This window comes from Panulirus ornatus, chromosome 57 (genome assembly GCF_036320965.1).
Source record: "Panulirus ornatus isolate Po-2019 chromosome 57, ASM3632096v1, whole genome shotgun sequence".
In the NCBI taxonomy this organism is placed as follows: domain Eukaryota; kingdom Metazoa; phylum Arthropoda; class Malacostraca; order Decapoda; family Palinuridae; genus Panulirus; species Panulirus ornatus.
The window spans coordinates 16,534,190-16,548,572 of NC_092280.1; the positions used below are offsets into that span (position 1 = coordinate 16,534,190).

The 14,383-nt window shown below is 39.3% G+C and overlaps 1 protein-coding gene across 1 annotated transcript in view; it reads left to right on the plus strand.

Moving 5' to 3' along the window:
• Positions 1–14,383, plus strand: part of LOC139766186 (voltage-dependent T-type calcium channel subunit alpha-1G-like) — a 1,124,919-nt gene that overhangs the window by 264,370 nt on the left and 846,166 nt on the right. The window contains exon 9 of the mRNA XM_071694457.1: positions 8,301–8,452. Within this exon, the coding sequence (XP_071550558.1) occupies positions 8,301–8,452 (152 nt within the window). The remainder of the gene's footprint in view (positions 1–8,300; positions 8,453–14,383) is intronic.

The following is a 14,383-nucleotide window of genomic DNA, read 5'->3' on the forward strand; positions in this document are numbered from 1 at the left end:
TGGGTTACAAATTCTGTTGTATTTTGCTATGACTCTATTGATATATGCAGTAAAAGTGCACTTATACCTTAAATTTTGATGATATACTTTTTGACATTGAGAAAAGAAAGATAAAAAGAATCCTCAGTTTTTCCAATCTGTTGCATATTGAAACATAGTGTCATAAGTCTATGCAGTATACCTTAATTGTGAAGTGCCACTAGTCAAAAATGTAAGTTGAAGCGTCATATCCTGAGGACTGACTATATATGTACAAAGTCACTAAGGTGAGGACTGACAGCAGAAAATTGCGAAGTATAAGACTTATCATGGGATGAATAAAAGTTTTTTATGTTGCACTATCCTCCGCCTGTTGATTAAAAGTACACCTTCCAGATGAACGTATCACATATTGCCAGGGAGTAGTGTTGCTGTTTCCTAAATTATTCTGTAGAATTTGACACAATTGACATAATTGTTGATGGTTCTATGAACTGCATATTCTTCTGGCATTCTCAAAATGACAAAATTGTTATGCTAGGCAATATAAGTTTAATTAATTCCTTGAACTTCAGCTCTTTTCCACATATGAACTAAGAATCTTGTTTGTTTACATTTTTTCAGTATGATGCTCATACTACTTTACATTCTTGACTTCTCTGAGATTGTAGGGTTGTTTTGCTTATTACACTCTTCTGACATTTCCCATATTTTGCCTTCTAATTATTCTATCTCTCTCTCATTCTTTCCTTGATCAGTCACCAGTGATATGATGATTATTCCTATTGAATTCCTCCTTGTTAAGAAGGTTCCCAACATGCTGAAGTACCTCATGGCAACAAAACTATGCTGAAAGTAGTTGTTACTGCCCTTATTCTGATTACATCACCCAGTTATCTGTTTCTTTCACCTTAGAAATTTAGTTGGTATTTCTGTCAGGTATAGGAGTCTTTCATCTGCATTTCTTCCTTTGCTACCCTTTTCTCTTTAACTGGAATATGATGTTCTCCCAGCCTATATACCTCCTGCTTCACTGATTCTATGGGTGTTTTTGCAATCCACTTGTTGGCTAAGCCATGTAATACAGTATTGACTCATTGAACTCCCCTTTTTTCTAAAACATCCATATTTGTCAACCTGTCATGATCCTGAATACTTTACACTTTTCTGAATCCTCTGTCTAACACTCCATAAACTAGGCTGATTGTCATATCTCTAATTGTGCATACCCTCTCAGTAACTAAACTGTACCCAGAATATGAGTGCATGTGCCTTGGCTTTTCATCAGGCTTAAGATATGGGTTATTAATTCCAAGTCAATTTTGAGCCAATGATAGACAAACCTAAAACTCTTAATGCCAAATTCACACCAGAGTTTACCAGGATTGATATTACAGTGAAATGTCTAATCCGGTGATCTGTGGTTTGCAAGAAATACAGAATCTGGCCACTTCAGCAAAATAATACCACCAGTTGCCACCTAATGGCAATGAATGCCACTGAAGTTTATGATGGCTGCAATAGAGTCTTTGATATACACCTGTAATATGATGCAAGACTCAGTCAGCTAATGATTTATTTTTTCTAAATCATCAATTTATAGCTTTGTATATTTTTTCCATGCTTGCCAAGAACAGACATCAGAGCCATAGAGGAAAAAATCGTCACATAGCTCCTTGCTTTGTTCTTTCTTTTGGAAAGTAATACAATAAGGAAGGATTTCCAGCCACCCCCCCCCCATTATTCTCCTTCTGTGAAACACTTGTATGTATTTTTATAGATTTGTAGTGCAGTCTCTTATCCGAACATGCAACCCTATACTTTCCAGTGTCTGGAATTTTTTTTTTTTTAAGTGAAGGACAATTTCTCTCATGAAATGAAAGAACATCATACGAGATATATTTATTATTATACTTTGTCGCTATCTCCCGTGTTTGTGAGGTAGTGCAAGGAAACAAGAAAAAATGGCCCAACCCACCCACATACACATGTATATCCACACGCGCATAAACATACCAGTACAATTCAACGTATCCATATATATATACATACACAGACATATACATATATACACATGTACATAATTCATACTTGCTGCCCCCATTCATTCCCATCGCCACCCCGCCACACTTGAAATGACAACCCCCTCCCCCTGCATGTGCTTGAGGTAGCGCTAGAAAAAGACAACAAAGGCCACATTCGTTTACACTCAGTCTCTAGCTGTCATGTATATTGCACCAAAACCACAGCTCCCTTTTCACATCCAGGCCCCACAAAACTTTCCATGGTTTACCCCAGACGCTTCACATGCCCTGGTTTAATCCATTGACAGCACGTTGACCCCGGTATACCACATTGTTCCGATTCACTCCATTACTTGCACGCCTTTCACCCTCCTGCATGTTCAGGCCCCGATTGCTCAAAATCATTTTCACTCCATCCTTCCACCTCCAGTTTGGTCTCCCACTTCACCTCGTTCCCTCTACCTCTGACACATATATCCTTTTTGTCAATCTTTCCTCACTCATTCTCTCCATGTGACCAAACCATTTCAAAACACCCTCTTCTTCTCTCTCAACCACACTCCTTATGTTACCACACATCTCTCTTACCCTTTCATTACTTACTCGATCAAACCACCTCACACCACATATTGTCCTCAAATATCTCATTTTCAGCACATCCACCCTCCTCCACACTCTATCTATAGCCCACGCCTCGCAACCATATAACATTGTTGGAACCACTATTCCTTCAAACATACCCATTTTTGCTTTCCAAGATAATGTTCTCACCTTCCACACATTTTTTAACACTCCCAGAACTTTTGCCCCCTCCCCCACCCTGTGACTTTCTTCCACTTCCATGGTTCCATCCACTGCCAAATCCACTCCCAGATATCTAAAACACTTCAATTCCTCCAGTTTTTCTCCATTCAAACTTACCTCCCAATTGACTTGTCCCTCAACCTTGCTGTAACTAATAACCCTGTTCTTATTCACATTTACTCTCAGCTTTCTTCTTTCACACACTTTATTAAACTCAGTCACCAGCTTTTGCAGTTTCTCACCCAAATCAGCCACCATAGCTGTATCATCAGTGAACAACAACTGACACTTCCCAAGCCCTCTCATTCACAACAGACTGCATACTTGCCTCTCTCACCAAAACTCTTGCATTCACCTCCCTAACAACCCCATCCATAAACAAATTAAACAACCATGGAGACATCACACAACCCTGCCACAAACCAACGTTCACTGAGAACCAACCCCTTTCCTCTCTTCCTACTCATACACATGCCTTGCAGCCTCGATAAAACTTTTCACTGCTTCTAGCAACTTGCCTCCCACACCATATACTCTTAATACCTTCCACAGAGCATCTCTGTCAACTCTTATCATATGCCTTCTCCAGATCCATAGATGCTACATACAAATCCATTTTCTCTTCTAAGTATTTCTCACACACATTCTTCAAAGCAAACACCTGATCCACACATCCTGTACCACTTCTGAAACCACACTGTTCTTCCCCAATCTGATGCTCTGTACATGCTTTCACCCTCTCAATCAATACCCTCCCATATAATTTCTCAGGAATACTCAACAAAGTTATACCTCTGTAATTTGAGCACTCACCTTTATCCTCTTTGCCTTTGTACAGTGGCACTATGCATGCATTCTACCAATCCTCAGGCACCTCACCATGAATCATACATACATTAAATATCCTTACCAACCAGTCAGCAACACAGTCACCAGCTTTTTTTTTATAGATTCCACTGCAATACCATCCAAACCTGCTGCCTTGCCGGCTCTCATCTTCCACAAAGCTTTTACTACCTCTTCTCTGTTTACCAAATCATTCTCCCTAACCCTCTCACTTCGCATACCACCTCGAACAAAACACCCTGTATCTGCCACTCTTATCATCTGACACATTCAACAAACCTTCAAAATACTCACTCCATCTCACATCACCACTACTTGTTATTACTTCTCTATTTGTTCTCTTGTCTTATGCACTTTATTTACCTCCTTCCAAAATATCTTTTTATTCTCCCTGAAATTTAATGATACTCTCTCACCCAGACTCTCATTTGCCCTCTTTTTCACCTCTTGCACCTTTTTCTTGACCTCCTTGCCTCTTTCTTTTATACATCTCTCAGTCATTTGCATTATTTCCCTGCAAAACTCGTCCAACTGCCTCTCGTCTTTCACTAATAATCTTACTTCTTCATCCCACCACTCACTACCCTATCTAATCTACCCATCTCCCATGCTTCTCATACCACAAACATCTTTTGCACAAGCCATCACTACTTCCCTAAATACATTCCATTCCTCCCCCACTCCCCTTGTGTCCTTTGCTCTCACCTTTTTCCATTCTGCATTCAGTCTCTCCTGGTACTTCCTCACACAAGTCTACTTCCCAAGCTCACTTACTCGCACCACTCTCTTCACCCCAACATTCTCTCTTCTTTTCTGAAAACCTCTACAAATCTTCACCTTCGCCTCCACAAGATAATGATCAGACATCCCTCCAATTGCACCCCTCAGCACATTGACGTCTAAAAGTCACTCTTTCATGTGCCTATCAATTAACATGTAATCCAATAACACTCTCTGGCCATCTCTCCTACTTACATATGTATACTTATGTATATCTCTCTTTTTAAACCAGGCATTTCCAATCACCAGTCCTTTTTCAGCACACAAATCTACAAGCTCTTCACCATTTCCATTTACAACTCTGAACACCCCATGTACAACAATTATTCCCTCACCTGCCACATTACTCACCTTTGCATTCAAATCACCCATCACTATAACCCAGTCACATGCATCCAAACTACTAACACACTCAGCTGCTCCCAAAACCCTTGCCTCTCATGATCTTTCTTCTCATGTCTAGGTGCATAGGCACCAATAATCACCCATCTCTCTCCATCCACTTTCATTGTTACCCATATCAATCTAGAGTTTACTTTCTTACACTCTATCACATACTCCCACCACTCCTGACTTTACTCCCAAGACATTCCCAAACCACTCTTCCCGTTCACCCTTTAGCTTCCTTTCACTGAGAGCCAAAACATCCAGGTTCCTTTCCTCAAACATACTACTTATCTCTCCTTTTTTCTCATCTTGGTTACATCCACACACATTTAGACACCCTGATCTGAATCCTTCGAGGAGGATGAGCACTCCCTGCATGACCCCTTCTTTTGTTTCCTCTCTTAGAAAGTTAAAATACAAGGAAAGGAGGGTTTCTAGCCCCCCACTCCCGACCTTTAGTCGCCTTCTGCGACACGTGAGGAATGCATGGGAAGTACTCTTTCTCCCTTATCCCCAGGGATAAGATATATGAAGCTAAAAGAAACAAGTGATACAGTCCTCAACTTATCCAGGGAGAAATATCAAACTTCTAGTGACAGCGTATAAATGAGATGACAATAAGTGCTACACTGTCAGGTGTTAATAAGTCTCACTTGGTGGCACTTTGTTCTTTTCATATTAGCACACCCCACTGCCTACAGATTCTTCATATGTAACTACCCTTATTCTGCATGTTTCCATTGCTCATAAAGCTGTGTGTATAGTTTCATCTTGACACTCTTTGTATGGTTTTTGGTGGTATACATTTAGGGAGACTCCAACAGAATAACGTTTCTCATATTTTCCTCCATACCTGTTTGAACACATGAAATTGTTATGTATATTATTCTCTTCCCATCCCATTTTGTTTTCTGCTAGTAAATGCAATACAGAGATTCTGTTATTACGAAAATAATGAAAAAAAAATACTCGAATAATGTTGATACACGCATATAGAGTATATTTTGATTCATTATTCCCACAGTGCACTATGAACATGTTTGCCAGATATTTTTATTCTTGTAAATTTCCATGATGAAACTAAAACTGTTGTACAATATTTGTACAAAATATTCATAATATAACAATGTACTGTTTCTTAATATTTGCTTTAAACATACACTTTTTCTTTCGCCATAAATTTGAATTTGATACACTGGTACATTCAGTTGTAGCCATACTATAAAATATCAACTTTTTAACTTGCATAGAGTTCAAATGATGAGGCATTTGCGTAGGGTTAGTCTGTCCATGCATCCTTATTTAACATAAACAAATATTGCTCTAAATTCCTCCCATGCTCATTCCTATTTATTGTATTAAAGCTAAGTATTGATGAATTTTGTCTTTATTGCTGTCTTAAAGCCCTGCTAAAATGAGAAAGAAGTGTCCAAATTGTCTTGTACAGTAATTGTTGATGTATTAATACCATATGATAATGAATGGCAATAATATGATAAAGTAGTATGATAATGATTGATGTGCTATTGATTTTAGTATCTATCTATCAATCTATCTATATCTCTGACAACCATTCCCTCTGGGAATTTCTGTCAAGAGGGTGACCTCAGTAAAAGAATCTCTGCTTATCTCTGAACTTATATGCCTCTCACACATACACCATTCCAAGTATTCTTTCACCATTTCTCTTCATCCACTTTCATTCACTATGCTTCCACTCTGTATCCCCAAGTCACAGGTGATCTTCATCTCACATCCACTCTTTTATTCACATTATCATACACTCTCCTTGTAAACTTCCCATCTTGCATTCTTTCCACATGCCCAAACCACCTTAAAGTATTACATATTGCCCACCACCATTCATTCCCTACCTTATCAAATCTCTCATACATCCCCACATTTCTTTCTTTATTCCATTCAGTCATACCACATGCTTCTCTCAAATATACATTTCTACAGCCAGGATTCTTGACATCTGTGACTCGTTCCATGTTCATTATTAGGCTACATAGGTCAGGGTTGGGAGGACTGTGCTGTCCCTTAATCCTTTCCTCTCATCCATACATATACTTTACCCTTCATTATTTTGTTAAGGGATCAAGTGACTCTTACTCTGTACTGCTCTCTCCCTTATCTCTCCATCCATTTCGCCAAACTTACTGAAGATAGCTCCCAAATTCTTAAATTCTATCACTTTTTCATGTGTTTTCTCCTATATCTATAACACAGTTTAGTATATTTCACTTTATAGGGCTTTATAAAATTGTAATTTCCCTCTGTTTTCTTTCAGATACTAATACTGTACGTTTACTTGCAATTAAAACACACTTACAACCTTCTGCCAGCAAACAACACATTATCATCCACAAACAGACTCTTCTAGCCACCTTATCTCACCACCAAACTCGACCTCTTCACCCCCTCTCCATAGTTTTACTTTCATCTTTCTTATTACTTCATCCATATACATGTCAAAAAGCCACAATGGCATCACACAGCCTTGCTTCATACCCATATGTATACTGAAACATTTGCTCATCTCTCCACAACCCCTACACATGCATTTGCTACTCTATAGAAGGCTTTCACATCATTGAACAGTTGTCCCCCCCCCCCCATATGTCCTTAATATATCCCATAAAGCATTCCACTCTTGCCATTTGCTTTCTTCAGATCCATGAAAGCTGCATACAGCTTCTTACCTTTCGCACAGAGATTTTCACCACAAAAATCTGATTCATACATCCCCTACCTATCTTACCATGAAACTCCCTCGATCCTCATTTATTCTGCATTCATTTACCGCTATCATTCGTAAAGCACTTCATATTTCATAAGATGGTGATCTTTAATGTATTTAAGTAACAAAGTGAACAGCATATATGGAGAAATGTGTCCAAAAGCATACCTTAGGAACATATCTCCATTCTTTGACTTTGTCTTTGGCAAAGTTGGCTTCATTTAATGTAATTTCACTTAGAGCAACACCTTTCAGAAATGCCTATAGCAAATTTGGCAGGGAGCCACGGTAATTTAAGTGTGGTGAGAATTAGATGACTGCACTCTATGAATAGAATTAGCTTGCTCTTCCAGATTACTGTTTGCTAAACCATCAGAATCTTTAGGTATATTCAGTACCTATACTTCAGAAAAAAATTTTGTTTGGCAACTGCTTGTCCCTGATCATGTCAAACTAAGGATATTTCACTGTATCTAGTGCTTATCAGGCATATAATGTTAGGAAAAGGATACTGCAATAACCAACAGTGGTGAGCAATGATAACAAGGCAGTTTTATTTAATCTTAAAACTGCTGTTATGGTTGGTCACTTAAAACAGTGATGGGGCTATCATTTTTTTTATGATTTCCATGCACTATATTTTTCAGAGCAAAAACCAGATGAATATTAATGACATGCATCCTCTCAGCATATTGATTCAGAAGAGTCTCAGAAATCTTAATCTTTTCTGTCCCCAGCCAGAGATGTTGACAGTCATTGTGGAGACAAGCAACTACATCTTCTCAGCTGTGTTTGCCATCGAGATGTTGCTCAAGATTATTGCTGAGGGACCCTTTGGTTACATAAGCAATGGTTTTAATGTCTTTGATGGTGTCATCGTCATTCTAAGGTAATGAAATTATTTCCTCCCAATTTCTTTGCTCTAATAGGTAGAAAATTCTGTAAGGAGCCACATAAAACACAAAGTAATAGTATCGTTAATATTTTATTATTATTAGCCAGGTTCTATTACTAGTAACTGAAAGTTAACTGGAATGTTGAAAGTCAGTTGTCGTATAGGTAGCCAGGCACATAGGTGGACAGTAGCATCATTCATGTTCTTCAACTTACGTAAAAGTTTCTTTGTAATTTGATTTTTTAGTGTAGTTTATATATATTTAGGCTGTTTCTTGTTTAAATTTTGTTGTTGATATTGTAAGCTTAGTTTTTCATTTCTCATAGTATCATTATATTCTATAGTGTTTCTGATGTCTGTTTTACTTAAGTTTTTGCGCTAGGTACTATAGAAGTTAGAAAGCTCGGTTTATTGATAATTATGTATCTTGAGCAGGTGACTGAAGATTATGTAAACATTATGTGGTAATGATATGTTAGGCCATGTTCTGGTACATACGTATGGGGTAAACCATGGAAATGGCTGTCAGGCCTGAATGTGGATAGGGAGCTGTGGTTTCAGTGCATTACACATGACAGCTAGAGACTGAGTGTGAACGAATGTGGACATTTGTTTGTTTTCCTGGCACCACCTTGCTGATGCAGGGGGTAGCTATATCTGTTCCCTTTGGGGTGGGGTAGCACCAGGGATGGATGAAGGCAAGCGAGTATGAATATGTACATGTGTATATATGTTTATGTCTGTGTATGTGGATGTATATATGCATGTATAGGCATTTATGTAAATATATATGTATATTAGTGGATGGGCCATTCTTCGTCTGTTCACTGACGGTACCTTGCTGACGCGGGAAACCTGAGAGTAAATGTAAATATTAACAAAGTTATTAGGTACAGTAGGGTTGAGGGATAAGTCAGTTGGGAGGTACGTTTGAATGGAGAAAAACCGGAGGAAGGGAAGTGTTTTAGATATCTGGGAGTGCAATTGGAAGTGGATGGAACCATGGAAACGGAAGTGAGTCACAGGGTAGGGGAGGGGACGAAAGTTTTAGGCCCATTGAAAAATGTGTTGAAGGCAAGCACATTATCTCAGAAAGCAAAAATGGGTGTTTGGAGGAATAGTGGTTCCAACAATGATATATAGTTGTGTGGCATGGGCTATAGATAAGGTTGTGTGGAGGAGAATGGATGTGCTGGAAATGAGATGTTTGAGGACAGTATATAGTGTGAGGTGGTTTGATCGAGTAGGTAATGAAAGGGTAAGAGAGATGTGTGGTAATAAAAAGAGTGTGGTTGAGAGAGCAGAAGAGGGTGTTTTGAAATGGTTTGGTCACATGGAGAGAATAAGTGAGGAAAGATTAACCAAGAGGATATATGTCAGAGGTGGAGGGAACGAGAAGTGAGAGACCAAATTGGAGGTGGAAAGGAGTGAAAAAGATTTTGATTGATCGGGGCCTGAACATGCAGGAGGGTGAAAGGCGTGCAAGGAATAGAGTGAATTGGAACGATGTGGTATACTGGGGTCGACGTGCTGTCAATGGATTGAACCAGGGCATGTAAAGCGTCTGGGGTGAACCATGGAAACTTTTGTGGGGCCTGGATGTGGAAAGGGAGCTGTGGTTTCAGTGCATTATACATGACAGCTAGAGACTGAGTGTGAACGAATGTGGCCTTTGTTGTCTTTTTCTAGCCCTACCTCGCGCACATGCGGGGATGGGGGTTGTCATTTCATGTGTAGCGGGGTGGCAATGGGAATGAATAAGTGCAGACAGTATGAATTATGTACATGTGTACATATGTATATGTCTGTGTGTATATACATTTGTATACATTGAGATGTATAGGTATGTATATGTGCGTCTGTGGACGTGTATGTATATAAATGGGTATGTGGGTGGGTTGGGCCATTCTTTCATCTGGTTCCTTGTGCTACCTCGGTAACGCGGGAGACAGCGACAAAGTATAATAGAAAAAAAATATATATATAATATATATATATATATATATATATATATATATATATATATATATATATATATATATATATATATATATATCTACAAATGTAAAGTCATTTTTTCCCAATACTCCACAAATATGTCACTACAAATGGGTAAAATACGAACACACATCAGCATTCGTATAGGTATTACCCCCCACGTGAAATGCAACATTCCAAGGTATACGAAGTCATCCAAAGTGGCGCTAAAGTATGAAAACTTGTCGAAATCGTGTTTGCTAATGATAGCAGGTGTGTAGGCAAGTTTCTCATCTTTAATTTGGCAGAAGTTAAGACAAGGCTGTTCCGAGTTGGTGGAAGAGTTCGAGCCGAAACTTGATAACGCAAAAGCCATCTTTCCCCCCTCCGTCAGTCAAATATATAACTCCGAGGAAATCTGGTTACGTGCGTCGCAAAGATAAACCAAACTTTAATGAGGCATTTTGAATTATCTATGGAAGTGGTTGAGGAAGCGGAAGGGACTTTCTCGGTAAAGGTTTGGGCAGCTGCAGCCTTGGGTCGATATGTACATCCTAGACGAGACGTGGCTCGCTTCTAAGGTCGAGAGGGAGGAGCATGGGTAGCGACTAGGAAGCGAGTTCTGGGAGGCGAGGAATTGTAATACACGAGGAGGATCAAACGTAGCCAGGCTCTTGTGATATTATAGCCAAAGGGGACTGAACGTAGCCAGGGGAGTCGTGGATTGTAGCCAAGGAAGGTAGAGAGAACGGAACGAAGGGGCGCGGATCGTAGCTACAAAGGAGTTAATATAGCCAGGGGGGGTTGTAGATTGTAGCCCAGGTGGAAACAACATATCTAGAAGGTCTTGCGTTGTAGCTAGAGTTGGGGTGGGTTGAATAGAGCCATGGGTTCGTGGACTGAGTAGGCACTGGTTCACAAGACAAGTGAAAAGAAAATTCGCCAGATGATGGTGGATGTAGATACATGGAAGCGTTTAGCTGGCACGAGAGGTCGATGTTCGGCGGAATGACAGGAGTGAAACATCAAAGTCTGTATATAATGTAACAAACACAAACATAAGGTGACAAACACATGGCGATGGACAAGAAATCCGAGACTATTGCAGTGTAGATCGAATCCATGACTACACTGCAATAGTCTTACATTTTTTTAAACTTTCAGTATCTGGTTCATAATATTGACATTTGGTAGACCTAACGCGCAGCGCTCACCGCAGGAAAACTTGGAGTCGTGTGTATGTGACACGTTGGCGAGAGTTTTTTTGTAAGATGGATGGAGTGTGTGTGTGTGTGTGTGTGTTTGTGTTTTGTGGACTGAATGCCAGCAGCCTGCATGTACGTGTGAAAGGAAGTAACGGCAGCAACCTAGGATAGGGAAGGGTATTTGACAGCCTTGCTGCGCCGCCCTCACTAACGCCTTAGATACCCAGTATGCAAATACCTAATTGGTTTAAGGTTGACTTCCACCAATATATATGTGTCGGTCCACAGTCTACCAAGCTGTTCATCAACCATCAGGGGCTGGTTGATAAAATGGGTACCTGGCTCACGCTTAGGTATATATATATATATATATATATATATATATATATATATATATATATATATATATATATATATATATGTACTTAGAAAAGCAAATGGATTTGTATGTAGCATTTATGGATCTGGAGAAGGCATATGATAGAGTTGATAGAGATGCTCTGTGGAAGGTATTAACAATATATGGTGTGGGAGGCAAGTTGTTAGAAGCAGTGAAAAGTTTTTATCGAGGATGTAAGGCATGTGTACGTGTAGGAAGAGAGGAAAGTGATTGGTTCTCAGTGAATGTAGGTTTGCGGCAGGGGTGTGTGATGTCTCCATGGTTGTTTAATTTGTTTATGGATGGGGTTGTTAGGGAGGTGAATGCAAGAGTTTTGGAAAGAGGGGCAAGTATGAAGTCTGTTGGGGATGAGAGAGCTTGGGAAGTGAATCAGTTGTTGTTCGCTGATGATACAGCGCTGGTGGCTGATTCATGTGAGAAACTGCAGAAGCTGGTGACTGAGTTTGGTAAAGTGTGTGAAAGAAGAAAGTTAAGAGTAAATGTGAATAAGAGCAAGGTTATTAGGTACAGTAGGGTTGAGGGTCAATTCAATTGGGAGGTGAGTTTGAATGGAGAAAAACTGGAGGAAGTGAAGTGTTTTAGATATCTGGGAGTGGATCTGGCAGCGGATGGAACCATGGAAGCGGAAGTGGATCATAGGGTGGGGGAGGGGGCGAAAATTCTGGGAGCCTTGAAGAATGTGTGGAAGTCGAGAACATTATCTCGGAAAGCAAAAATGGGTATGTTTGAAGGAATAATGGTTCCAACAATGTTGTATGGTTGCGAGGCGTGGACTATGGATAGAGTTGTGCGCAGGAGGATGGATGTGCTGGAAATGAGATGTTTGAGGACAATGTGTGGTGTGAGGTGGTTTGATCGAGTAAGTAACGTAAGGGTAAGAGAGATGTGTGGAAATAAAAAGAGCGTGGTTGAGAGAGCAGAAGAGGGTGTTTTGAAATGGTTTGGTCACATGGAGAGAATGAATGAGGAAAGATTGACCAAGAGGATATATGTGTCGGAGGTGGAGGGAACGAGGAGAAGAGGGGGACCAAATTGGAGGTGGAAAGATGGAGTGAAAAAGATTTTGTGTGATCGGGGCCTGAACATGCAGGAGGGTGAAAGGAGGGCAAGGAATAGAGTGAATTGGAGCGATGTGGTATACCGGGGTTGACGTGCTGTCAGTGGATTGAATCAGGGCATGTGTATGGGGGTGGGTTGGGCCATTTCTTTCGTCTGTTTCCTTGCGCTACCTCGCAAACGCGGGAGACAGCGACAAAGCAAAAAAAAATAAAAAAATAAAAAATATATATATATATATATATATATATATATATATATATATATATATATATATATATATATATATATATTATATATATATATATATATATACTTTTTTTTTTTTAATTTTCCAAAAGAAGGAACAGAGAATTGGGCCAGGTGAGGGTATTCCCTCAAAGGCCCAGTCCTCTGTTCTTAATGCTACCTCGCTAACGCGGGAAATGGCGAATAGTTTAAAAGAAAGAAAGAATATATATATATATATATATATATATATATATATATATATATATATATATATATATATATATATATATTTCTTTCGTACTATTCGCCATTTCCCGCATTAGCGAGGTAGCGCTATGAACAGAGGACTGGGCCTTAGAGGGAATATCCTCACCTGGCCCCCTTCTCTGTTCCTTCTTTTGGAAAATTAAAAAAAAAAAACGAGGGGAGGATTTCCAGCCACCCGCTCCCTCCCCTTTTAGTCGCCTTCTACGGCACGCAGGGAATACGTGGGAAGTATTCTCTCTCCCCTATCCCCAGGGATAATATATATATATATATATATATATATATATATATATATATATATATATATTTATATATATATATATATATATATATATATATATATATATATATATATATATATATATATATATATATATTTTTTTTTTTTTTTATCCCTGGGGATAGGGGATTAAGAATACTTCCCACGTATTCCCTGCGTGTCGTAGAAGGCAACTAAAAGGGGAGGGAGCAGGGGGCTGGAAATCCTCCCCTCTCATTTTTTTTTTTTTAATTTTCCAAGGGAAGGAACAGAGGGGCCAGGTGAGGATATTCCAAAAAGGCCCAGTCCTCTGTTCTTGGCGCTACCTCGCTAACGCGGGAAATGGCGAATGGCTTGAAAGAAAGAAAGAAAGATGTATATATATATATATATATATATATATATATATATATATATATATATATATATATATACATATATTTTTTTTTTTGCTTTGTCGCTGTCTCCCGCGTTTGCGAGGTAGCGCAAGGAAACAGACGAAAGAAATGACCCAACCCACCCCCATACAC